The sequence below is a fragment of the Mixophyes fleayi genome, chromosome 12, assembly GCF_038048845.1.
Source record: "Mixophyes fleayi isolate aMixFle1 chromosome 12, aMixFle1.hap1, whole genome shotgun sequence".
Lineage (NCBI taxonomy): Eukaryota > Metazoa > Chordata > Amphibia > Anura > Limnodynastidae > Mixophyes > Mixophyes fleayi.
The window spans coordinates 44,675,071-44,702,316 of NC_134413.1; the positions used below are offsets into that span (position 1 = coordinate 44,675,071).

Here is a 27,246-nt window from a genome sequence, read left to right on the forward strand (position 1 = left end):
GAGTGCAATATACATGGACCAGACTACCCCAGGGGTTCATTGACAGCCCCAGTATTTTCTCCCAAACCTTACATGACTGTTTGCAATCCTTTCAACCCCATAATGGGTCTGTTCTAATTCAATATGTGGATGATTTGTTGCTGTGCTCTGATTCTTTTAGGTCATGTTTACAGGATACTAAATTATTGTTGCTCCATTTCTCACAAACAGGGCACAAGGTGGCAAAGGACAAATTACAGCCATGTCAGACTAAGGTCAAATACTTAGGGCACTGCCTCACTAAGGGGCTAAGACACCTGACAACCGACAGGATTGAGGCCATACAACACATGACTCTGCCGCAGAGCCAGAAGCAGATTCGTACTTTCCTGGGGATGTGTGGATACTGTAGATCCTGGATCCCGGGTTTTTCTATTCTGGCATTACCATTGCAGGAGCTAGTCTCTTCCTCAAAACCAGAACGTGTTGTACACACAGAAGAGTCAGAGCAAGCGTTCTCTAATCTTAAAGACAGTCTGACTAGAGCACCTGCATTGGGAATACCCGATTATGAAAAGCCTTTTGAGCTATACTGTACGAAGGCTGATGATTGTGCAGCAGGTGTCCTCACACAGAAACATGGTGACGCTAGCAGACCGGTAGCATACTACAGTGCACAATTGGACAATGTGGCAAGATCACTCCCAACATGTCTCAGAAGTGTAGCAGCAACTGCTCTTCTGGTAAGTAAGAGGGAGGACGTAGTATTAGGACATAATTCAACTGTCTATACACCCCATGCTGTATCAGCTCTGTTAAATTCAGCCCAAACCAGACATGTTTCTTCAGCTAGATTCACAAAGTGGGAACTAGCCCTGATGGCACCCTCAAACATCACCATCAAACGATGTAGCACCTTAAATCCAGCTACATACCTTCCATATGTGTCTCTAGAGACACAAAGGGTGGGAGGTGAGGAGACCCTGGTCGATGATGAGTTAGGCAAGAGTACTGACACGCATGACTGTATGGAACACCTGAATCAGACCTTTACTGCAAGACCCGACATACGTGACACCCCCTTAGAAAATGTAGATTTTACGTTTTATACAGACGGGAGTTGTCATAGACGGACAGAGACGGGAGAGCTATGTACTGGTTACGCTGTTGTAGATGATCAGGATGTGGTAGTAGCTGAACCCCTTGGCCCACCTCACTCAGCCCAGGTGGCGGAATTAGTAGCATTAAGGAGAACGTGTGAATTGGCAGAGGGTAAATCAGCCAATATATATACTGACTCTAGGTACGCCTTCGGGGTAGTGCACGATTTTGGGGCCCTTTAGCGTCTTAGAAACTTTACGACAGCAGCAGGTACACCAGTGGCACACTCACAACACATAAATGGACTTCTGACAGCGATAGTTACCCAGAACAGTAGCCGTCATAAAGTGCAAAGCCCATACCTTTGAAGAAGACCCAGTGTCACTGGGCAATAACAGGGCGGACGAAGCTGCTAAATGGGCAGCAGGGCAACCTATGACTGTATCGACCGAGACTATGATGGTTTTTCAGACATTAGACATGCAGAAATTAATTAAAATGCAAGATTTGTGTTCCCTGCAGGAAAAGGCGGTCTGGAAGGCGAAGGGATGTGGTCAAGAGTCCTCAGGACTCTGAAGGAATGGACAAGGTAAGCCTGTAGCTCCCCGAACATACTATCCAAGCCTGGCTGAAGCAGCACACGGCCTGACTCACCTGGGTAAAGAAGGTATGTGCAAACTGGTGAGAGCATACTGGTGTGCTCCTGGATTTTCCTCTCAGGCTGGTAAGAAAGCAATGTCATGTCTTACTTGTTTGAGGAAAAATGTTGGGAAAACTATTCCAACTGAGCCATCCCACATCCCTCCTACAGACGGACCTTTTCAGGTAATACAAATTGACTATATCCAATTACCACCGTGCAGGAATCTAATGTATGTGTTAGTGTGTATTGATGTGTCTTCCGCTTGGGTAGAATCATATCCGGCAGCCACTAATACTGCTGTGTTCACTGCAAAGAAAATTGTACAAGATTTTGTATGTAGGTTCGGTATCCCTAGAATCATTGAAAGTGATAGGGGTACCCACTTTACTGGTGATATCTTCCAAAATATGTGTAAACTCATGGGAATCGGTAGCAGACTTCACACCCCTTACCGACCACAAGCCAGTGGTAAGGTGGAGAGAGTAATTGGTACTATAAAGAACAAGCTTGGTAAGGTAATGGCTGAAACTGGGTTGGCATGGCCTGAGGCTTTGCCATTGGTCCTCCATAGCATTCGGACCACTCCTAAACCTCCTCTTAATCTGTCCCCCTTTGAGATACCGTTCGGACGACAACCTCATTTGATCGTGAGTCCACAAGACGACTTGAAGTGTAATAATGAAGTGACTGTACAATATCTTATAAGAATGAGTAGACAGCTAAAGCAAGAACAACAAAAACTAAAAATGCTGTCACCTGGTATGCCAGAAACGAACGGTCATGATGTTGAACCTAGAGACTATGTTATGATCCGCAATTTCTTACGTTCAGGTTGTTTAACAGACTGTTGGGCAGGCCCGTACCAAGTGCTGCTGACCAGTACTACATCACTGAAAGTTGCAGAGAGAGACACTTGGGTCCATTCCACCCACTGCAGGAGAGTCCGTAACCCGGAGAAAGTGCAAGATAAAACGAAGACTGACGACATAGATCTGTCACTTATGAGTCTGTACCGGGAGACCTAAAGCCTGCAGTCGAGACACCTAAACCAGAGACGTTGCCTCAGAACTATCTGTCCAGCGATGGAGTGGCGGTTTTTGTTTTTCTTTTGTTCCAGAATTTTCCTTGTTTTTACTTTTTCTAGGACATTCTATTTTTGTGAAGGAGGATGGAGGACGGAGGAGGGTTCTGGTAGTGATACGGATGAGATGGAGGCAAAGGAAAAAAGTTATTCGAATACTCAGAGCAGCCCATTATCAAGCTTGGTCCGGGGGTTATGAAAAGGTCTGCTAGCTCAGGAACTCGGAGACAGTATGAGAGGCTATTGAATGATGAGTATTGCATCTGCAAGTTCTGTGACTCCGTAGTTGAAGAGAGATGCATCCAGCGATGCCAGTCCACCGGTAATCTGAATGTGGGCGGGCATCCTTTGGAGGATTATCACTCCCTGGTGGGTAAGGTGATAAACCAAACCGAGTGCTGGGTGTGCTCTCACGTGCCGCAAGGGCAGCATAATATAGGACTAGTGCCATGCCCTCTAAACATTTCCGAAGTACTCGAATTGAGGGGTGGGAGGCCCATAGACGGGAGGTACAATAACACTAGGTCCCCTAGTCTAACGCTTCGACAATACTCCATAGGCAGATCTTTGCTGTGCCTAAATATATCTCATGCAAAGCATCTGGAGAATTGGGAGGCTGACGTATCAGATCAGACAATGGCTCGCCACGCTCATGTTGGAGGGAGACTTACAAAATCACCCATAGGCAGGAATGTTGATGGAAGTTATAAATTAGGGCGTACAACCAAACATAATAAAATATCCATTGGTAAAGTCTCTATAGATAATTGTGAGAATGTCATACATGCCGACACGTGTCTTGAGCAAATGAAGACTCTAGGCATGGGTAGTTTCGTCAAAACTCTGTGCGATATAATTAATGGGCATACTGTTCCTTATGTACTCCCTGATGATGTGTACTTTGTTTGTGGGAAGAAAGCTTATTCCTGGGTAACTCCGAGTTCCAAGGGCTTGTGTTTCTTAGCTAAACTGGTTCCTGAAATCATGACTATTACTTATGAAGAAATGGTTGGTATTCACAAGACTACATCACCACCACACATACACACACAGTATAAACACCGTGGCAAGAGAAATATGATTCCTGGTGAGGAGCCCATAGCTACAAAATTGATTAGTGAAACCGCTGGGTTTCAAGTTATGGTTGCTCTAGATCTCACCAGGACCGCTCGGGGAACATTAAACTTTAAATATATCCAAGAACTAGCCAAATTAATAGATAATATCACCGAGATGTATGATGACACTTTCAGGTATACTGGAAGGGAGCTACAAGCGTACAAGAAGGAGTTGGTGCAACATAGACTGGTACTAAATTATCTCACCTCTATTGCTGGTGGGTACTGTGTAACACTGGCCACCCAGTTTGGTGTCAAATGTTGCACGTACATCACCAATAATACAGATGACCCTAAGGAGGTTATAGACCGGAAGATGGATGAAATTCTGCAACTGAAATGGGAATTTCGGAGGAACCATAATGCTTCGTTATATGAGGTCGGGAAAAGGTGGCAGATTGGTTCTCATGGTTGAACCCTGTGAAATGGTTCTCCGGTCTGGGGGAGTGGGTACAGGAAATGGTTGCTAGTGTAGGTAAGCTCCTTCTCCTTATACTGGGTGTCATCTTAGCGATTGGTTTATGTGTCAAATGTGTTCCTACTGTGTTGAAGTGTGGAAAATGGTCTCCTAGGAGAAACACTGAGATTGAAACTGAAAGGGTGGTACCAGATACCGAGATCATGGTCTGTGAAGAAGTGTTGTATAACCCTGAACTTGAAACGGTGATTAGGTGATAGTTTATTACACTATCAAAGGGTGGAGCTGTCGAAGTCAGCATATTGGATAAAGTCATTTCAATTAAAATCTAGCAAACTTGGTTGTCTTTGTCTGAAAAGATGCGTACGGCACGCTACGGCGTAAAAGGGCACGCTACGGCGTAAAAGGGCGTACGCAGCTTCAGCACGTGGCAACAACAGTATTTAGTCTTTTACTCACATTCGCACAAACACGCACACTTGTAAAATAGTACACATTAATGGTAGCTGCAACACATAGTCATTTATGTCGAAATATAGTAGTATTTATGTGTAATATCATAAGTTATATGCATATCAGTAAAACATATGGTACAGGTTGAAGGAATCGTATCATGTGTGGTATCATAATACTCCTCTTAACATTTGCAACTGTCCGGACAACTCTGCGAATGCATACGCAAGTTATTAATGTTTTGACATTATGGACTATTACGATGAGAACTCTTGGCGGGAAGATCAGAGCCCATCCCATGGAGAGATGACCCCCTCCTTTGGATTCCTGAGCTTAAACTAGCCTATGATCTACAACCCCCTGGACCCTCTTGGAGCCTGGACCAATAGAAGCAAGCCACACCCTTTGCATTGTTTTACTGTATCATTGTTTGCATATAAGCAGCAGCTCCTCATCTAGTGTTCAGACATCTTGTCCCCAGACTTCAGGATTGAATGACTGTACACTGGATCCAGAGCGCCTGCGATAAGTAACGGCTGTACTTATTATTATTTCGCTAAGATATATCTACTGCTACTTTTTGAGAATAAATCTTTGTGCGTTGGAAAGACAAATCGAGATTCGACAATCGTTATTGGATAGCGACAATACGTACTTAACACTCTGCTATCATTAAGGTTATGGATTGGGATGGTAGTAGTTTTGGACAGATGCCCTACGAGATAATGTACCTGAGGAGGAGATTACTATTTTGTCATGTAAGTACTAGGGAGTGGATAGAGGGTCTTTAAGCGGCATGAAACTTGGAACCTGCAGTCTGGTTTAACCCATGCCTCACACAAAAGGTCCTCTAACTGTGGTTATGGGGGAAACAAACAATGGTTTATTTTGCCTGTTGAAGAGTGAATTGTCCAGGCTTTCAGACTCCTCACTGGTTTGAATATTTAGTACAAATGGTATGCACTAAAGCTTCCACTCCCTGCACACTGAAAAAGAGGGCCTCTGTACCACAGCCAGACTCTTCATAGGATTGTAAAACCACCAGAATTTGACTCTTCTTGGTTTTGGATGTGGATGCAGAATCCAAAATCCTTTCTAAGGAAGATGAGACCTGCACGGTCTCTGTCAGGTCCATGATGGCATGCCAGATACAACAGTGGGGAAGATCTGAAGTACCCTGCCCCAGAGATTCAGAAGGAACAACAACATTTTCTGTGGACCCAGAAACAGAAGCTGAGGAGGGTGGATTCCTGCTCAACTATCTGCTGGTGTTGAGCTGCTAGGCGACTTATGTCAGCCCCAGGCGGCCTCTGTCTGAACGGGATCCCAGTCACTATCTGTGACAGTAGTGACCGGGTCCTACACTGGTTGTAATGGGCAGGTAGATGCACTGTTCACAGTACCTCCAATGTCCGCTCAGTGCACCCCTGCCGCTGTACTTGAGCGGGTGCACAGGAAGTAAAGATTAATGCCAGATTAAAATAGATAACTCATGAAGACAGCTAGCATTTCGAGTCCTTCTCCAGAGGGCACTGTAAAAACTGAATTGCTAGCAACCAACAGTGTTTGGAGGGGGAGTAGCTCGAGCTTTAAAATAAAATGGTCTAGCTTCATTTCTCCGCACTCTCTACCCCTGGTAATACTTTTGTCCCTGTAGGATGAATGAGAAAAAAAAAATCACAGGCTCATCTACAAAAAGATCTGCCCTCAAAACACAATGATAATTGCTTTGAAGCTTTTTGTGTGTGATCTTTGTGATTGCCTGTGCCTCAATACACTGTTGTGGGAAATCATACAGAAGCTCACATTTGTGCAATTTGCAAATCTTGTAGATATAGACATTTTAAAAAAGGTGAATACGATACTATGATTAACCTATGCAATAGCACCCAAAAAAGTCATTATACCCAATTCACTTTGTCCTTGTGGTGGGCTTGGATGGTTAATGATTTTACTCATTTGTTGAAGAACAGCTTGGAAACCTGTAATACCTTCAGGATGACACATAATTTCATCGGAGTTTCGGCCTGCAGAAATAAAAACATGTCCCAAGTTTACATTCTCCTGTATTGGGTGAATAACTAAACCCCTAAGTTTTTTTTTTAAATATATAAAACACTGCAACACTCCACATTAAAGTAATATATCCCTTAATTTCCTTACAATACAGATTTCAGAAAAGCACATGGTTGAGTCCTTCATTTTTCTTTAAATAGTCAAACTAAAGAAAATTTTCATGAGCAGTGGTGGAACTACCATTGTTGCAGACGATGCAACGACTAAGGGGCCTGTAGGTGGGGGGGGCATGTAGCAGCTGCACTCCATGCAACGGCAGTGGTTCTATCATTGCCTGTACCCACAATCAACTCAAAACAAGCAAAGTGAAGCCAAACAAAGCTTCACTCAGAACATTTTTGGAACTGCTGAAGGACGGAGCGCATCACTGGGATACCCCATATTTTGCTATGGGGTCCAGTGACGTAGAGTTCCGCTCCTGACGGTGGGCGTTTGTCATAGCTCTCATATAATTCATCAGCAGTTACTTTTGGATTATCGAGCGTTACGACTTTCAGGCAGACTAACAGATTAAACTTCATCAATCACAAACATAAGTGACGTGGCATATATACAGTTGGACTAGTACAGTACAAATACTTTTTACATATTGCAATGTATGTTAAAAAAATTGGTTACTTGGATTTAAAATGTCAACGGTTTTATTTTTTTACTACTATACTTTTTATTTCCAAACAGTTGTGCAGACGCCTCTCTGCTGTCTCTAGCAGCTGCTTGCATGTTTTCCAGAGATGTGCTTGTGAACATGCCAAATCAAAGGCCGCCATAGCCGACGGAGTCATCTCTTCTACCACATGTCTCCATGGATCAGTCTTTTCCATGCGAGCACTTTTCAACCAGAAGTCATCCTGTAATGCAGGTAATGGATATTCAGCAGGAGCAACCAGCCTGTCCGTCACATCAGATATAGAATAGAACACCATTCCTGGATCAGAAGAAATAAAGCAATTTGCCAAAATAACCAAACAAGCAGGAGACAAATAAAAGTCAATTTATGAATGATAATGCTGGCCTATAAAACATCAGGGCGATTCAATGTATGCCAATAACATGTGAGAATACAGCATACAAATACTTAAAAATATAAAGTTTTATGACTGTTCAGTGCAAAATATGAAAATTATTAATACTGTATTTTCCATATAGCTATGTCTAAAAAAAACCCACAAAGACACCTGCCTAGACTGACATAAAATATAGTTGCCCTAACATTCAAATACATCTCAGTACTCCCTTAATGCACATGTAAGTCCCAAAGCACCTCTGCAATCTTCCCAAAGCGTTTCTCCACCATCTTGTGAGCGGAGAAACGTGTCAGGTGACGCGACCTGTGCATCCCCGAGGACATCTCCACATTAGAACTTCACATATCCAGTAAGGTTTTGCTGACAATTATTGGACATCAACAGAATTACATTTGTTCCTGGATTATTAGGGACTTAATGGAAGGTAAACTCGGGTGCTACAAATTGTTAGATCGGCATTATATTCACTGACTGCGGCTCTACTTCCCACATATGGAGAGACTTTTGCATTTATATTCCTCCAGAGTTTGCCCCATATTAAGTAAGTGGAGAGCCTATTGATCTGTTCATTATTGTTTTAATTATTTCTGAAGAAACTGTGGATTTGCAATACATGTGGTTTGATACTTTGATTGGAAGCTATACTCCTTTAGGACTTACATATTCATTGAGGGGTACTGCGATTAATATTGGCTTACAGTACTGTACGAATACTACATCTATTTGGATGTTAGGGCAAATATATTTTATATATCAGCATAGGCACGCGTCTGATTGTTTTTTAGACATTTTTTAAAATAAACTATTATTCTGCAGATGGGGCTCTCTTTTATTAATTTACTATTTCATTGTGTTTGTACAGATTCACATTCCTGTGAGTGGGAGCAGCAGCGCAGAGACACACTAATATGAATAATATTGTATATTTGAGCACCTATATTTCCGTTTTATATATTTTCCATATGGAACTATATAGGAACGTGCAGAGGATACAGAGAGTACTACAACTACAATAAGGTTGTCAATATATCACAAGATTTTCCAAGTGACAAAAAGGAAGATTTTTACTCACCGTCAAATAGATATCTTTTACTCCATTAGGGGGCACTGCGAGACATTGGGGTATAGTAATGGGTGTAGGAGTCTAGGCACTTATCAACTTCTTTGATCTTCACTCTCCTCCCCTACTATCAGGGCCGGGCTGGCCCACTTGGCAGTGGCTCAGTCTTACCGCTGATAGGGCCGGGCGGTAGGCCGGCCGGCCGTCCCCCGGATAAATTATTTCTTTTTCACCGGCGGCAGCATCCCATGACACGGGATGTGGCAGCATCACGTGACACGCGATGCGACACCGCATCACGTGTCACGCCTGTGCGTCCCCCGGGCTCATATCTGCCAGCCCGCGCCTGCCTACTATGCCCCTCCTCTCCTGTGGATACCTGTTTTGACTAACCAAGCGTATAAGCAAAAGGCAAAGAGCATAAACATAAAAATTCACACAGCAGAACCAATTACAGAGCAAGGGAGGGTGCACAGTGTCCCCCAATGGAGTAAGAGAAATCGTTTTTACGGTGAGTAAAAATCTTTCCTCTTTCCTACCATTTGGGGACACTGCGAGACATACCAAAGCTGCCTCTAGGAGGGAATAGGGAGGGAATGCTCTGGAACGGCTGCACGCAATACCTTGTGCCCGAAGCTCGCATCAGAGGATGCAAAGCCCTGCAACCTGTAGAATTTAGAAAATGAATGGACAAATGACCATGCAGCCGCTCTGCATGGCCCCAAGACGCGCCACCCAAGAAGCGCCATCGGCTCTGGTAGAGTGAGCCTTTAACGATACCGGAACTGGCAGAGATACTGGAGCATAAGCCAGTTTAATAGTGGAAGTGATCCAGCGAGCAAGCGATTGTTTGGAAGCTGGCCAACCCCGCTTCTGTGCATCCTAAAGAACAAAAAGATCTTTGGTCTTACAGGCCGAGGCTGTGCGGTCTACATAACACCGAAGAGCAAGAACCACATCCAGCAACATTAAATCGCCCCCTGAGGAAGAGGGAGCTGAGGAAGGGGAAGGCGGAGGACGGAAAGCCGGGACCACAATCCCTTGGATTTAAATGGAACCTGGACACAACCTTTGAAAAAAGAGGGATTAGTGCGAAGGACCACCCTATCCTCGTGGAAAATCAAGAATGGAGAGGTGCAGCAGAGCGCTGCTAATACAGACACTCTACGAGCTGACAAAATCTCTAACAGGAATACAGTTTTCCAAGTGAGATGGCGTAAATCCACTGAATCTAGAGGTTCAAATGGCGTATGTATTAGTGCATTGAGCACCAAGTTGAGGTCCTAAGGTTCTACTGGATGAACAAAGGGGAGCTGCCCATGAAGGACCCCCTGCAAGAAGGTCTGAACATCCCTGACAACCGCCAGCTCCCGCTGAAAATAAAGAGAGCGCTCCGGAGACCTGAACCTTAAGGGACCCCAGACGGAGCCCCCTTATCTAAGCCTGCCTGCAGGAAGGCCAGCCCTGGGCCTCACAACAAATAATGTATGCATTCCAGACTCGATATATGGCCGAGGAGAACGATTTCTTGGCCTTGATAAGAGTACCAAATAACCGCTGGCGAGAAACCCCTGGCCATGAGAATTAAGGTCTCAATAGCTACGCAGTTAAAGTTAGCCTATTTAAACCGTGGCAGAGAAGAGGACCTTGAACGAGAAGGTCCGGATGCATTGGCAGGTGGAAGGGAGGATCCACTGCCAGTTTCAGGATGTCTGAGAACCATGCTCTGCAAGGCAAATGGGGAGCTACCAGGATGGCAGGGACCCGTTCTCTTTTCAACTTCTTTAGTACCCGCGAGAGAGGGTCTCAAGACTGAGTAATACAGGGGGGACTTGATGGTTTAGACTGGATGCCATGAGATCGATCGCCGGAATGCCCCAACGCTCTGCTAGAAAGGCGAAGACCCGCTTGTTGAGTGCGGGTGAACCCTCTGCCTGCTGAGGAAGTCAGCCTCCCAATTTTCCACGCCTGAAATGCAAACGGCCGATATTTGGGGTACGTGGCGTTCCGCTCATACCATGATCTTGGCCGTTTCCCGCATGGCTCCTAAACTGCGAATTTTCCCTTAGCGATTTAAATATGCCACGGCCGTGGCATTGTATGACCAAACCTGAAGAGCTTTCCCTGCCAGGAACCTCTGAGCTTGCGTCAACATCCTGAATACCGCTCTGAGTTCTAAGACGATGATCGAGAGTGTGGACTCTTGGGGAGACCAAAGGCCCTGAAATCTCATGGATCCTGTTACCCCTCCCCAACCTAGCAGACTTGCATCTGTCGTAGCTAAGGTCCATGGGCCAGTCTGAAGGGTCTGACCCTTATCCAGATTTTGTCTGGATAACCACCACGCTAGGGAAAGACGAGTGGGTCCTGACAGGCAAAGGATCTGCCTGTCTAGATGCTCCTGAGACCTTGACCACTTTTGAAGAATCGCCTGTTGAAAGGGTCGAGAGTGGAATTGTGCAAAGGGCACAGCCTCGTACACTGAAACCATCGTTCCCCAGAGTTCCATGCAGCAGAGGATGGAAACCTCCTTAAGCACAAGTAAGGTCCTGGTTCTGCGCAAGAGCGCGAGGACCTTGTTTTCCGGTAAATAGACAGTCACTGTGTCGAACATGAGACCTAGGAAGTGCATGCGCTGAGCCGGAATGAGAGATGATTTGGGTAAACTGAGAATCCACCCATGGGCTCCGAGGAACAGCATAGTGATCTGGATGTGACGAGTAAAGAGTGACGCCGACGCTGCTTTAAGAAGGAGATCGTCTAGATAGGGAACTATTGCGACTCCCTTCTGCCGCAGGAGTCCCGCCATGATCTTGGTAAACACTTGTGGAGCAGTCACTAGGCCGAAAGGTAGGGCCCTGAATTGAAAATGGTATCGTCCTACCTGCAAATGTAGAAGGCATGCCCCGACCACAGATTCCTGATGGGGAACACGGTCACGCTGCGGGCTTATTACCTGGTCTCGAGACCCCTCGCCTAATAGCACCCCTGCCTTTGCTATAACCTCCCCTGGTAACAGAGGGCTGGCCCTTCGCCGGAGTGCCCTGGCCTCGGTTAAAGGAACGAAAGGACTGAAAACGTCCCTGTCGTGGTCTACTGGACCCCACGGGCAGAGCAATGTTCTTTTCTCCTGTGGCCACCTTTATGACCTTCTCTAGCTCTGAAACGAAGAGAGTAACCCCATCAAAAGGCAAACCCTCTAAAGTTCGCTTTGAATCAGCATCCGCTGTCCAAGAGCGTAACCATAAGGTACGACGAGCTGCGATAATGGGCTGTCTGGCCTACATAATCAGCAGTGTCAAGGACATGCTCGGCTAAGGAAATAATGTCAGCGCGTGGGGCGTCGTCTTGAATGCCCTTAACCAGCAGTCCAGCCCAATGCTGTATAGCCTTGCTAGCCCAGGCAACCACCATAGTGGGTCCAAATATACTGCATGCCGCATTGTAAGCTGAGCGGAGGGCCTGATCGCACTTCTTATCAGTGGAGTCCCTCAGTGAAACCCGCTCCTGAGTAGGAATAGCCGAAGAGAAGGACAACCATGCCATGGGGGTGTCCACCCTAGGGGAAGCTTCCCATTTAATAAAATCTTCTGGCGGAAGCAGGTAAAAAGATCTAAACCTTCCCGGCATCAAACTGCTTATTTAGCCTTCCCCATGCGTCAGATACCATCGCCATCATCTGAGGGGATGGTGGATAAGTAGCTAACTGCGCTTAGGTCTTCTTAAACAAGGAGAACCCTAAAGGGGCCGTGGCCTCGGGTTCAGCAAAACCTAAGGAGTGTCTGATACCCAGAAAAAGATTATCTACATTCTGGGTGTGGGAGGAATCTGGTGAACTGAGTAAGTCATTCTCCTGCACATCAAGGTTTAACTCACCCTCCTCTTTTGAGGAATGGTCAGAATCCTGCCCGCGGTCCTGAGAAGCATCAGTAATGATTTTCTTGGCCCTGTGTGAAGCTGTGAGCAAGCGTTTTTCTTCATGCAATAATTGGAATTGAGAAGATGTGCCTGCGTCCACTAGTGACTGGAAGTGTGTGAAACAGAAACTTCACGTACCTCTGCAGATCGCATCATCGCCTGTGCTGGTTCTTCCATGACTGCTGCGCGTCGTTTTTGAATTTCAGCCTCGCATGCCGTGCAGCGAGCATCTTGGTTAGGCTGTCCAACAGATAATTTAGCATTGCATATGGCACATGTATAATACAGTGCAGAAATAGCAGATGAACCCTTGTTCGTGGATGTCCCCTTCTCAGACATTTAAAAAGTACACAGCATAAAAACAATATACACGTAGAAAACTGTATATTAATGTTTAGTAAAGTCTGAGAGCTAAAGTCTGACAACCAAGGAGACAAAGATCTTGCCAGATTACAATGCCAAGCAAATCCTTGTAAATACTCAAATCCCAGAGGCACTGAGCAATAATCCTGATAGTGTAAACAGGCTAGTAAAGTAATACAATCGATTGTCAACAATTACAATAAAAAGGTGCAACATTACCAGTAGAGAAGAAGCAGAGCAGAGGAACAGCGTACAGCACGATGATCCCAGTGTATCACAATGAAAGATAGCCCCTTCCACACCAGGAAGTTGGGAGGACGTCCTTTCTAGAGCCCTCCCTCAAAATGGCTGCTCTCCTGAAATACTGGTTCCTTTGTCTGGCAACAGCGTGCCATCGCAGTATTCAGAATGGTGCTGTCCGTGCCAGTAAGCTGAGCAGAGGTAGAGAGGAAGTTCCGCCTCCAGTGCCTCAGGTTATGTGGCCGCCTACATGAACCGCCGATCAACGCATCTATTGTATAGCTGTCTGATCTGTATGCACCACTGCAGAATCAAAATGTATCCAGGCTGCGTGTGCAGTTAGCAAGCAGACCGGCTCTTATTGAGCACGATCGCTGCACTGTGTCCCAACTGCTCGTTCTCTAGGGGGAGGAGGGGCATGCAGGCAGGTCCGTCGGAGGGGGAGGAAAGGCTGCTACTGCTTCACTCTCACCCGACTAGCAACTTACAGCGTGTGTCCTCGAACTATGGTGCCTGAAAATAACTGCTGCCTATATGGCAGACTTACATTATATACCCCTGTTGCTAGTTAGTCTAAGGGATGGACAGGCTGCCAGCAGAGGTGCCAGGTGACAGAGACCAGGCTGCTGCTTACCTGCGTTGGACCCAGAGTGAACAGAGGTGTAGTCTTATTCATTCCTCTGGGTCTTGAGTTCAATCCCTGCGCTGCCCCTGTAAAGGAAGGTAAAATAAAAACATGAAAAACCTACAACTAATACAAGCATAGGCAGGAGCCTATACAGAAGTGACCTATCTCCTAGGCACTTAAATTAAACTGAGGTATCCACAGGAGTGGAGGGGCACAGTAAGGGAGGAGAGTGAAGATCAAATAAGTTGATAAGTGCCTAGACTCCTACACCCACTACTATACCCCAATGTCTCGCAGTGCCCCTTAATTGTAGGAAAGAGAAACTTATATTTACAACACAAAATGTACTACATAATAGTGTAACTTGTGGAAAATCTTGTTATAGTGTTATAACCAGTATTTCTTAACTCCAATCCTCACATCTCCCCAACAGCTCATGTTTTCAGGATTTCCGTCTGTGGAAGAAGGTGGTATAATTACTGACCCAGCCAAATAGATTAACTCACCTTTGCATGATTAAAAAAAATCCTGAAAACACGAGCTGTTGGGGAGGTGTGAGGACTGCAGTTAAGAAACACTAAATTAGACATTTGGGGGGGTATTCAATTGTTAGCGAGTTTGGAAGTTCGAGCGTGCAAAGTCATTTTTTTGCTATTTTACCTTACTTTCGAGCGCGAAAACGCAATTCTAATCTTTTTTTTTTTTTACCGAAACGGTGTTATCGCGCTCCAAGCGTTTGTCAATGTTAAAGTATATGCTGGCTGCGAACCCTTAGCGGAAAAAACTATTCAATTGTTTTTTTTAACGCAGAGTGTGAAACAGGCAAATCTGCTGTTTAATCTCGCACCTCCATGGTCTGCTCAAAGAAAATGGTTTTTTTATTAAGTTAAGAAAAATATACATTAAACTGAAAAAATAGGTGTAAAAGTTCATAAAAGTAACCTAAAAACAGAAAAGTACTTAAAAAAGTGTATAATAATTAATAATTTTTTGGAAATTTCCCCCTTTAGAAAAAACCATAGTGGTGCATGTATTTAAACTTTTTTATATTATTATAAACGCAGTTTGGGTCCCACAGCCATAATGACTAAACACCCACAGACTGTTCAGCGCTGGCCTGAATTCCCTAGGGATTGTGGTCCGCTGAAAAATGTAAGCGGGCCACCCCCCCTAGGGCTCTTACTACTACCCCTGGGCTTTGGGTAATAAATGGGGATAAAATTTGGATAAAAAATAAAATAAAAAATAAATAAATTGATTTGTGGAACTACATGTCCCAGCCAGCCATGTTGTCCTAAATAGTGTGGGCATGCTGCTACTTGTCTAACTACAAGCACCAGCGTACCCATAGCACCCAGGGCATGTTTGCACTTGTAGTAGAACCACAAGTGCCAACATGCTCTTACACCCACGGCTGGCTGTGATCTGTAGTTCCACAAAGCAAAATGTTAAATGAAAGCACAACACCCTCATTCCAACCACAAATCTTTATTAAAAATAATAAAACCCCAAGAAATACAGTAAACACCCTCATGTACACCATAGATTTTTATTGAGAAAAAAAAAAAAACAAATACTCACCATGGACGAAATCCTCAGTTTTATGATGCTTTACTTACACACACTCATTTACGCAAAGTCCCAACAAATATTTGTACTTTCGAAGAAAGGTCTGGCTTGCCCACTGTCCCACAAATATTTGTACCTTACAAATGTCCATGCTTGGCCAGTGTTCAAGAAATGTTTGTAAATTTCAAAAAATTTACCTCCTTGTAAAATCTTTAATTGTGCTGTACAGGGGGGGCCATTGTTGCTTGCAGTGCTGGGGCCCTTCTTCATTGCAGTGTGGGGGCCCATTCTCTTGTGCAGTGCTGGGGCCCTTCTTGATTGCAGTGTAGGGGCCGAATCTCCTTTTCAGTGCTGGGGCCATTCTTGATTGCATTAAATTAGTTTTAGTTTTTTATAGTAAAATGACTGCCTTAACCACTCCTCATTTCAAACTCGCTAGGACCAATAATAGAGCGCGAGGGGGTGCATGCAAAAAAACAATTGAATTAAGGGTTTTTGTTTTTTTAAACCCGCGCTCGAACAGGAAAAAACTAGCGCGTTTTTTTTTGTTGGTTTTTTTCGAGCGCAAAATTTTAACGCATCTCGCTAACAATTGAATACCCCCCTTGGGGCCTTATTCAAGTCCGAATGCAACTTATACGTAAGTTGCGTTTTAAAGAAGAGCGCCAAACTTATGCAAAGTTTTGACTGTATTGGAATCCAAGCGTATGTAAACATGTTTTAAATTTTAATCTGGGTGTAAGTACTCTCTGCTTACACAGTACTTGCCGTACGTAGACACACAGAACAGATTGCAGCGTAAGCACATGTGTAAGTTAAAAAAAAAGGCTCACATCAGAACGCATACAATTTTTAACAGATAAAATAAATTAACAGTGCAATCATTTAAATATTTAAGTTTTTATATTTTTTTGTTTTAACATTACATAAGGATGCTTTCAAACTATACATATAATGCGTTTTTATACTCTTCGCTGCATACAATACTGTATACTGCAGTTTTGTGGCACCTTACCCTGTATAATGTCAAAGCAAGCAACTAGAAAGGTATAAGCAACAGAACAAAATGTGATTTTTATATTGCAGTGAAATTCTTTTCTCTTAGTCCAATGGGGGAGACACTTGAAACACTGGAGTATAGAGTCTGACTACAATGTAGAAGTCTGAGCACTTTTGAAAATCTCTCCTTAAAACTCAAGCTTCCTCCGCCCCCCAGAACCCCAGTGGCTGAAGGGGACTCTTCAGTATTTACGAACAAACCCCCAAGGACAGGGGAGAGAAAAAAGAACAACAAAACAACCAGTACGAGAACCTTATCAATGAGAATAGAAAAGAACAAAGAGCGTACACACAGACGGTCACCAGTGCCCTTCCGAGAAAAGGATTTAACTGAAATACAAAAATTCAATTTCTCTTTCATCCCATGGGTGACACCGAGAATGTTGGGGAAATCCCAAAGTTGTCATTGGATGCATAAAATATTTAATCGGTAGAATTTAGTGAAAGAATGCACAGACGACCAGGTGGCCGCTTGAAAAATCTGCTCCGTTGAGAACCAATACCGTACTGTCCAGAAAGCACCAAGCCAATGTAAGCCTGGCAAATTACCGATGTAACACACCAGGCAATGGTCCGCTTAGAGGCCAGCCATCCTCTCTTGCAGGCATAAGAGGACTAAGCGGTCATTAGTCCTGCGTTCATCACGGGTCCTAAGAGTAAAAAGAGCCCTCTTCATCTGGAGACCCACCCAGATCTACGGTCAGAATCATGATTTCCCGATTAAGATGGAACTTGGAAATCACCTTATGGTAAAAGGAAGGTGCAGTTCAAAAGATAGCCCTGTCTTCAGGAAAGATGAGGAAATTATACTTGCAAGACAAAGCCCTCAGCTCAAACTCTTCTATGGAGATAGCCAAGAGGGAGGTAGTCTTTCAGGTCAGGAACTTTAACTCCACAGAATCCAATGGCTCAAAGAGTAGGTGGTTACAAAGATGTGCTACAAGGGGGATGTATGGAAGCTGCACATGCATCACTTCCTGCACTGGTAAAGGTGCTAGTATTCTCATAAAGAAGGCAGACACCTGGTCTTTTAATGGGCTAAGGCTCAAGCCCCTATTCAAACCATACAGCAACAGGAGACATAAACGGGCCAACCGGAAAGAAGAGCTAGGAAACATCTTCCATTTGTCCCTTTTTCCAATTTTCAAATGTTGGGAGGTATATTGCAAACAAGAACATGAAAGAGGGAATATTTGTTTCAATTTAAATTTAAATTCACTCTTCAACTGTCATTAATACCTGAAGAAAGGGCCACGCCACCTGAAATACATTGTTTCATATCTTCCTGAATACACACACGGCTTTTGGAGTTTCCTTCATGTTCCCATCAGCAGTATGTGATCCTATGTATTGCCAGAATATGGGTTTCAACAGTTTAAATAAAAAAAAAAAAAAACAAAAAAAAAGTAAAAAGGTTTCTGTTAAAACCGTAATCAAAAAATTTCTTTTAACAGCATGTCCATGTGTCCTTATTATAACCCACATATAGGTGTGCATACAAACTTATTACTATGAAAACAACCTTTTTTATTTTAATATATTGCAAAAACTTTTTTTTTTTTTTTTTTAAAACAAAACAAAGACATGCTACTTGTTTTTGTAGGCGTTTCTCATTTCCTCTATTTCTTCATGCCTTAAGATGGGGAGAGAATATTTTTTTTCCCTAAATTACCAATAAAGCCATTTAGGGGGGGCACAGAACAACACTTGGGTTATACAAAAATGACTAAAGGAAACGCCACATGTAATACCTTCCTACCAAAGTTTGCCTCAGCACTTAAAAAGAAGTGCATACAAGAAAACTTTAACGACATTGTGGCTGCCAAAACCGCTAGGGCAAGGTTCCAAAGTTCCTCACCTCCAAGCCAAGAAAGGAAGTACAAGCTTATATAGAGAGCAAGAAGTCACCCAAAAAGAAAGAAATCTGGAAGCCCTGTGATACGCCAGCTGGACAGACTTAAACACTCACAATGAAAAAAAGACTGCAAGGAGGTCACCTTCCCATCCCAAGAACTTATACACTGCAAGCATATTCTCAAGGTACACACTACTGTGGAAGAGCGGATAGCAGGAAAAAAAATGTTGATTATTATGGTAGTGTAGAGAACCTTGAAACACGACAACAAATCAAGAAAGTCCACTTGGAGACAGCAAAGAAACAGATTGCAGAATCGGTTAGCATAAAGGGTAAATGTGAGCCCTCCTCTGAAGAAAAGGCTTTAATCACCTGGATGTCCAGATACTGTTTTCGACAAATCCTTTCTTCTGGGTCTTAAAAGCCACGCAATAAATTTGGGTGAAGCAGAGACCCCATGGAACCCTGGCGAATAGGTGGTCATTGTGGATCATTTGTGAGCATGGATAAAAGGTCCACCCTCACTTATACCCTAGTGCTAATAGAATGACTCCTCTTCGGATTTTATTCATGACCGCAGGACGAAGAGCGAGCGGAGGTAAGAGATAAAAAAGTGATGTTCAAAAATCACGACTGCATCTACCTAAAATATTTGAGGATCTTGCAATGGAGCCCAATAAAAAGAGGAACCCTCTAGTTTAGTCTGCAGAGAATTCCATAGATAGTTGATCCTGGGAATGGCATCTCACTGAATACCTATCGTCTTGATTTTAGAAGATGAGAGCAGCCTTGGAGCAGGCTAATCAAGGATGGAGACAATCCTGTCCTACCAGTCTAGAATCAACATTGGGCAACCCAGGACATGCGAGATGCATACAGTCACATGAGCTCCGGTTTCCTCCCACTCTCCAAAAACATACTAGTAAGCTGCTATTAAAATTGACCTAAGTGTCTCTCTCTCTGTGTTTGTATATATGCTAGGGATTTAGACTAAGCTCCAATGGGGCAGGAACGGATGTCAGCGAGTTCTCTCTATAGCACTTTGGAATTAGTGGCGCTATATAAATAATCAGTTGATTATTATGATGACAGATGGAATTTTATTACTCAACCAGGTTATGGTCATAACTACTGAATTGAAGAGGAGAATGACAAAGCATTACTAGGAAAGTTGTCACCAAGACTTATAACCCTTGAGGAAAGACGACTCGATGTGTAGAGAAGTTGAAATGGAGCCCAATGAAATGAATCTTTGTTCCTGGGACAAAACAAGACTTCGCAAAGTTCCCTTCCCAACTTTGGTGTCTGAGCACTAGTAACGTGGTCTGCACATTGGCTTGCAGAATCTTGCAGAAAGCAGCATTATAATTATAAGATTGGCTAGGTTTTGGGAGGACAAACCCACTTTAAACAAAAACTGATTGTACCTGAAGTTCTGCTGGAGTTACAGTCAGTACAAAAGTGTCTTAATTAACACTTAAGTGTCCATAGTTCTAGTGGCAATTGCTAAACCACACGGTGCTTGTATCAACTCTTTTTGGTCAGTCTCCTAGAACAGTATAATGTTGATGGTATGGGTTTACTAACCTGCTGCTGCCGCATTCCCTATTGCTTGCAATGTAGAGCGACTACTGTTTAGCTGTCTGATGCCAGCCTCTGAGTTCTGATTTTCAATTTTCTTTTCCACTTTTGAGAGTTCTCGTATGACTTCTTGATATTGCTCCATGAAGATTAACTCGCCATAGTTTGGGGAAGACTGAAGGTTAAACATCCTGGAGACCTGATGAAATTTAAAATACATTTGTTAATTAAGAAGTCCTGTAACAGGTCACTATTTTAGCATTAAGTTCAGGACTTGCAGAGATATCACCATCATGCCATACATGTGATCAAATTAACTATAGTAAGAATCAATATCAAGTATATGTGTTTTAAAGAATACAACCTATACTTGCATGAAACACTCCTCTCTCCTAACATCACTTTGGCCTGCCCTGACCATGCTGACACCTTGTTCAACCAAATTCTCACCTCTACCGTCCCTTCCACTTCAGCAAACACAAACCATGGCACTCCACACCATATGGGTTCCTAAAATCATTTATTTATATAGCACCAAATTCACAGCGCTGTACAGAGAATATTTGTCAGTCACATCAGTCTTCGCCACATGGGTACTTACAGTCTTCACTCCCAGACACAAAGGTTTGCAGCCAATTGACTTCCAATTATGTTTTTGGAGTGTGGGAGGAAACCCATGCAAATATAGAGAGAACACAAACTCCACACAGATAAGGCCCTGATCAATAATCAAACTTAAAGACCCTAGCATTCAGGCAGAAATGCTAATCACTGAGATAATGTGCCAAATGTCAGTGGAGGAAGTCACTCTCTCCAACTGGCTTCCATCACTTTAAATTCATCCTCTCCTTCTGCAATTCTGTTCTCTCCCTTGCCAAATAATCCTTATTTTAAGTCTAAAATATCCTCCCAATAAGCCAATCCCTGGTGCCTCTTCACAACCTTCAACTCCCTCCTTTGCATCATTTTTATATTTGCAGACTTGTCTTTTTGCAGATCTCATTTTGTATTTCAACAGTACAGTGCTTACAGCAATTTACCATGCTACCATAGCTATTATTGCAGATAAAGATTTTCTCTCATTCACTTTGATTTAGCAGTTTTCCCTAACTATCTGGCTGTAACACATACCTCAGCATTTATTTTTTTGTATAATCTGTTTTTATCGAAAATGGTACAGCCAAGGCACATTCCAAAAACAAGGTATTACAAGTGCAAAGGAAATACATCCACTAACAAAAAATTATTACCATGTAATCACTCTAATCCGGTTATCTGTGTGAAGCAGTCACGAAATGCACATTTTCAAATAGCAGTAAATGAAGATCAAGATAATACACAGACTGCATAAACAAAAAGTCCTAGCCTGTCTGGCTCTAACTAATACAATACAATACAATACAATAAGGAATTCCCTCTACAGTGGAAGAACCTAATGCCCCACACACTTAAAACAACAGAACTACAGGCAACAATTGCAGTGTTTCTCAGCAGGCCTTTGACCGGTTCCCCAGGTAGTGAGAGACTGAGAAAACAGCCTCACAGCCTTTTAACAGCATCTCACAGGTGCAACTCTCGATTGCCACCAGAGTGTTAAGTTGGAAAACCTAACGTTGGATTAATGAAGCCCACCCTTCTCTCTCCATTCATAACCCCAGGAATCCTTACACCAGCTTATCCAACAGCCAAAATCAATCTTCGGAAAGCTCTTTCCAAAACAAAAACAATCTGCCTGGGATTTCAAAACATATAAGACAGGAACCTGGGCCGTATATAAATCTGCCCTCAGCAATTCCCCAGCGCTTCTGTCTCTATACTTATACAGTGTGTATAGTAAATTAAACGCTGCCTGGTGGCCTGATCCAGCATTGCTTTGTGACCAATGAGGGAGGGGGAGGCAGCCCGCACGAAGCATGGAACAGCTAGGGACCCTGTGACAGAAGAAAGTAGTGGAAGGGGTTAATTTCAGGAGGGACTGAGTGCTATCCAAGATCTAGAGGTGGGGAAGACCAATTATTAGCCATTGTCTTCTACATGGCTGGCCCAGACATTGTGGCAGGGAAACAGGTGAGCTACTGCTGAGGTCATATTATACCCCCACCCCTGTCACCACCTAGATTCTATCCACCACCAATGAAAATGGATCATGGTCCAGGGGGATGGCCCAGGAAGGGGCCATCGACAGGGGAATTTCTGGCCTGGATAAAAAGGGAAAGCAGGAGGGGAGAGGTTGTTGTTGCTGTAGGATTTTGGAGATAGAGGACTGATGTTGAGTAGCTCTACTCTATCAGGGCCAGAGGAGATCATTTAAACCCGGAACCTGATCAGCCAGTTCAGGTGCTGAACCTCTAGGACTGATTTGTTACCACTAAATCAGGAGACACACGCAGATTCTGGGAAATTGGTGAGCCCACATTGGTAGGGAGACCAATACCCAAAGTCCACCAGGAATGCTTACGAATACAAAGTTCCTGCACATTACCAAGCTACCTTGTGGTTCAGAGGAGAGACCATCGTGTCAACCTCTGGCTGACCCCACATCTCCACAATTTAGTAGAAAACCTCTGAATGGAGGGACCATTCAAGATGTTGGTCTCCCAATTGTCCACCCCTGGGGCAAAGACTACAGAGATAGATGGGACATGACGTTTCACCCAGCACATGATGTTGGCTGCCTTATCACTAAATATCTTCTGGTCCCACCTTGATGGTTTATATACTACACAGCCTTGGTGTTGTCTGATTGGATTCGGATGGGTCTTGCCCTCAAGAAGGATGGAGCCTGCAACAGAACACTTAGCACAGCTCTTTGCTCAAGGACATTTATGGGTAAGCCTTGCCTCCTCTCTGGACCAAATCCCCTGTAGGCGGAGGTCCAGTGTCACACACTTAAAATTCCTGCAGGCTGGCATACGTGGTTGCAATGGTCCAGTTCCAGACAGAGAAAGGGTGGCTTAGGTTGAGATTTATCTTCTTCAGTCACCACAGGTGGGACAGACAGATTTGCACTGACAGTGTGAAAAACTGTGTTGTCAAATGACAGTCGGATCTTGATCACTTCGCTAGAATCTCTTTCTGAAATGTCTGGGAGTGAGCGAGCAAACTGTACCACTTCCAAGCAAGATACCATTCTCTCCATCAGCTTCATTTAATGGAGGATTGATTGAGACCTGCCTGAAGGCTCTTGTTTCTAAACCGACAGAATCTTATCCTCAGGTAAAACACTTTTTGACAACCGTCATCGAATATAAGACCCAGAAAATTGAAGTCCTGGGCTGTGACAAGAATGGACTTTCGATAGTTTATCACCCAATCGTGTGATTCCAGCATTTCCATTGTCAAGCTCAAATGGGTAAGAAGAAGAAAGGCAGAGCTCCTCTTTATCAAAAGGTTCATCCATGTACGATATGACCATCTCTACTATTGACTTTAAATACCCTTAATGCTTTAGCCACAGTGCCCTGAACTGGTAATAGTATTTCTCCACCACAAATCAGAGACGGCTGCAATGTCTTTGCTGTGGCAGGGTCCTGAGTACCCGCTGCCATCTTGAAATAAAGCTCCGGTGCCGAGAGGATTAATACCCGACACCGGAGGGGGTTAACTCACTGGCGCTTGGCGCCGCATGAATAGGGGGCATGGTAAATGTGTTTATTAAAAATATAAATGGTTTGATAATGTGCGCCGCAGTGCTGGGTAGGTAGTACCCAATGCTGCAGCAATGAAGGGGTTAAAGCCCGGTGTTAGGAAGTGTTAAGCATTGTTTTTTTTTACTGAATGAAAAATGAATGTGTGCAGGCGCAGCAGCACCAGTCATTAACCAGAGCAGTGCTGAATGGGTTAACTCCCGATGCTGGGAATGTAGATGTGTGTTTAAGAGCTCAAAGAGCTTCAGCTAGCAATAGGGCAGGAGCTGCTGCACCGGGACCTGGTCTCACCCTCTGGTACTATTTTCCGCTAGAGGGGTGAGCCAGATCCCGGAACAGGGTCCCTGGAGGTAGTTTTAGGGGGAGGATGGATTACCTCCTGCCAAGCTAAGTCTCCAAAGCTGTGTTAAAAAGAAAAAAAAAAAAAAAAAAGCCCTGGTATGCAATGAAATGTATTATTGTTGCATCTGACCTTCTGATCACTTATACCATAAACCAGTGTGGGCTGTCCTTATTTTATTAGGACACTTGAGCTAAAACATCATTTGCTTCAAGACTCTGCTTGACGACTACTTCCCTGATGTAATTCCTGTGCCCTGCAGATTAGGCCCAAATCCAATCCGTTTTCAGGCTGTTCTGAGGTTTGGACCCAGCGCCTAGTACCACCGCTCTGCCCGCTACCCACCAGCTCTGGCCAGTGTGATAGGCCAGGGGGGGAAACCATCCAGAGCAACCCTGAACTACTAGAAGAAGAGGTCAGGTACCAGACCATGTGCCCTGTGAGAGGGTGCACTAGTAGCGACAGTTACCCAGAAGGATGCGGCTCTGGATGCCGCTAAGGAGTCCAGTGTTGGCAGCAGCTTAAGCCCCTTCTACTAAGGATTAAAGGGCGCTATTAGGATAAAAAAGGGACGGACGGTGCCAAGCCATACCGATCCCCAGCAACACAACAGGCAGGGTGGCATAGGCAGTCCATCCCGTCACACTCCCATATTGGGATGTGGTGACAACGCGCCTTATGTCCGCGGAGACAAGAAATTGGTCTCTCTCCATGTCGTTGAAATTTGATCGTACAGGCTCCATTCTGATTTTGTCGACCCTCAAATGTAATTTTAGGGTAGGGTCAGGATGAACCAGAAACTCGAGTCCAGTTTCTGTACAAGAAATAGGTTTGAGATTTAACCCAAACCGCCCAGCTCTTTCAGGACTGGAACAATCAATCCTGATGACAAAAGGGACTATATGGCCCCCTGCTTAGCCAGTCTCCAACCTTTATCTCTTGGAAGGGCAGTGGAAAAGAGCCATTTGGGTGCCGGCCCCCAGGAGATCATAGATGTAGCCTCTTTCTAAGATGCCTCAAACCCAAGTGACTGAGCAAGACCCGATTCACTGGTCCCGAAAGCGCAAAAGACGGGTCCCCCACCATGAACTTCTTTGGAAAGGAAGGGAACCCATCATGTAGATTGTTTTTCAGCGGACTTGGAACCAGAACATCTGCCTGCCCAAGCCTGCTTACCCCTTTGGTGAGGCCCACATGGGGCAAAGGACTGGTCCTCTTAAAGGTTCCGCTTGTTTTACCAGCGTAGCAAAAGGACTGACCTTTCCAGCCTCTATCGTTTGGGGTACTAACAGGAAGAAATGAGCTCTCATCCTGTGGCCTCAGATGATCCTGGACAGTTCTGAGCCAAAAAGGATAGTCCCCTCAAAAGGTAAGGCCTCCAGAATATTTTTGGACTCTGCATCTGTGTCTCATGATCAAAGCCAGAGAGTACAGTTTGCTACTACCACTAAAGCTGTCACCCAAATACTTTCGACACCTCCTTTACATGGTCCATCACTGGTATCAAATCCAATCTAGGCATTCCAGATTAGAATTTATGCATACCTTCCCAGAGTTGGCCAGCCCATTAATCTACCGCATTGAATACCCAAGAAGCTTCAAGAATGGCTGAGGAACCAGTCGCGACAAAGATGGAATTTAGAATCCCTACTCATTTCCTATTCGAGCGGTCCTTCGAGCAAGCAGCGTTTGGAAAAGGAACGGTAGTTTGATTTACCAAGATAGGCAATTGTCACGTCCACTCTTGGTGGAATCTATCATTTCTCTGTGTTGGTACTTGAACCTGAACCTTCGTGGAAGCTGAAACCACCTATCACATTCTTCCAGACTTCACCCAAGAGTTCAGACAACTGCAGTGAGTAAGTAAAATAAACGGTCTGCTTCTTCTCCCTTATAAATAAGGAAACATCAGGAACCACTGGTTTCTCCACATCTGGAATATTAAGGGTCTGTCTGGCCACTAAAATCAGATCCTCAACCCCCTGTCCAATGGAGGAGCCACCCTCCCATTCAGTCAGGTTCTCATAGTCAGAGTCCCCCAGAATCTCACATTCTTCCTGGGAGGAGAGTCTCGATTTGGAATCTCCTAAGAAACGGACCTGGTGGTGAGCCGGGCGCTTACAAGGATTAGTGGATGATGAAGTCTCCAGCAAACTATCCAGCCAGGAAGACACTCGTGCCAGGACCTGTTCAGAATTCTCAAAGTTTCAGACCCTGCAGTTCAGTGTGGCTAATGGACTGCAGCTACAGGGTCAGAAGCAGAGCTGATTTGTCCTGCAAAAGTGGAGTCGTAGCTGGAAAACCTAAGGAAGGGTTATGAAGAATATGTTTCCCTACCTCTGCAGGATGCGTTGTACACCATGTCAATCCCATGACAGATTGAGCTAGCACCTTAGCCCAGGTAGGCTCTGCCATCCCTGCCGCATCATCGTCCAACCTAGACAAGAGAGTAAACTGGCAGACTATATAGCATAGTAAAAACAGTAGCTGACAGAATTAACCAGACTACAGTGCATAGTAAAGTCAGTACTCAATAACCCAAGCAGGTAAGACAGAGTGGCTAAATACAATCAATACTCAATAACAAAGCAGGAGAGTACAGTGAAAGCTGCGCGCACACAGACAACACAATTAAACTGGGGCCCAGTCCAACCATGGCATTGCAGAAACAGATCCCTGCCATGTTTTGTTCCTAGGGCAGAATTTGCCATCTCCAGCCCCCACCTGATCACTGCCCGATCACTGCCCGACCACTGGAGAGTGGTCTGTTTAACAACTATCCTCCTTTGCAATCGCCGACCTCTGTTAGTCAGTCTCAGACCATTGCTTCCTGTGACCAAGACAAACACTTGTGGCTTCCCAGACTGTGGTCCTTTGCTATGCTACAGCTCATTCGTGACCTTCGGGTCACAAGAATCAATCTGTGACAGCTGGCCAGGTGAACCAGTCTTGCAGACCATACAATAGGAGAAGGAAGTAGACATGAAGTGTCGGAATGGCGCTTGTATCCTAGTCTTAAACAGCGGTGTTCTCGTAGAACGCACCTAGTTATAATGGTCATTCATTAAAAAACAGAAAATGGTGCCCTACTT

At 44.3% G+C, this 27,246-nt stretch overlaps 1 protein-coding gene across 6 annotated transcripts in view; it reads right to left on the reverse strand.

The window, feature by feature from the left end:
- Positions 1-27,246, reverse strand: part of ZFYVE26 (zinc finger FYVE-type containing 26) — a 229,724-nt gene that overhangs the window by 137,893 nt on the left and 64,585 nt on the right. For 5 of the 6 annotated variants that reach the window (XR_012680192.1, XM_075192463.1, XM_075192462.1 and 2 more), the window contains exons 9-11: positions 20,174-20,366; positions 7,531-7,794; positions 6,701-6,820 (exon numbers count right to left, since the gene is read on the reverse strand). Coding sequence is in view for 5 of the 6 variants with exons in the window: in XM_075192463.1 (XP_075048564.1) it covers positions 6,701-6,820; positions 7,531-7,794; positions 20,174-20,366 (577 nt within the window). In the remaining variant the exon portion in view is untranslated. The remainder of the gene's footprint in view (positions 1-6,700; positions 6,821-7,530; positions 7,795-20,173; positions 20,367-27,246) is intronic. The other variant, XM_075192465.1, reaches the window with a different exon arrangement.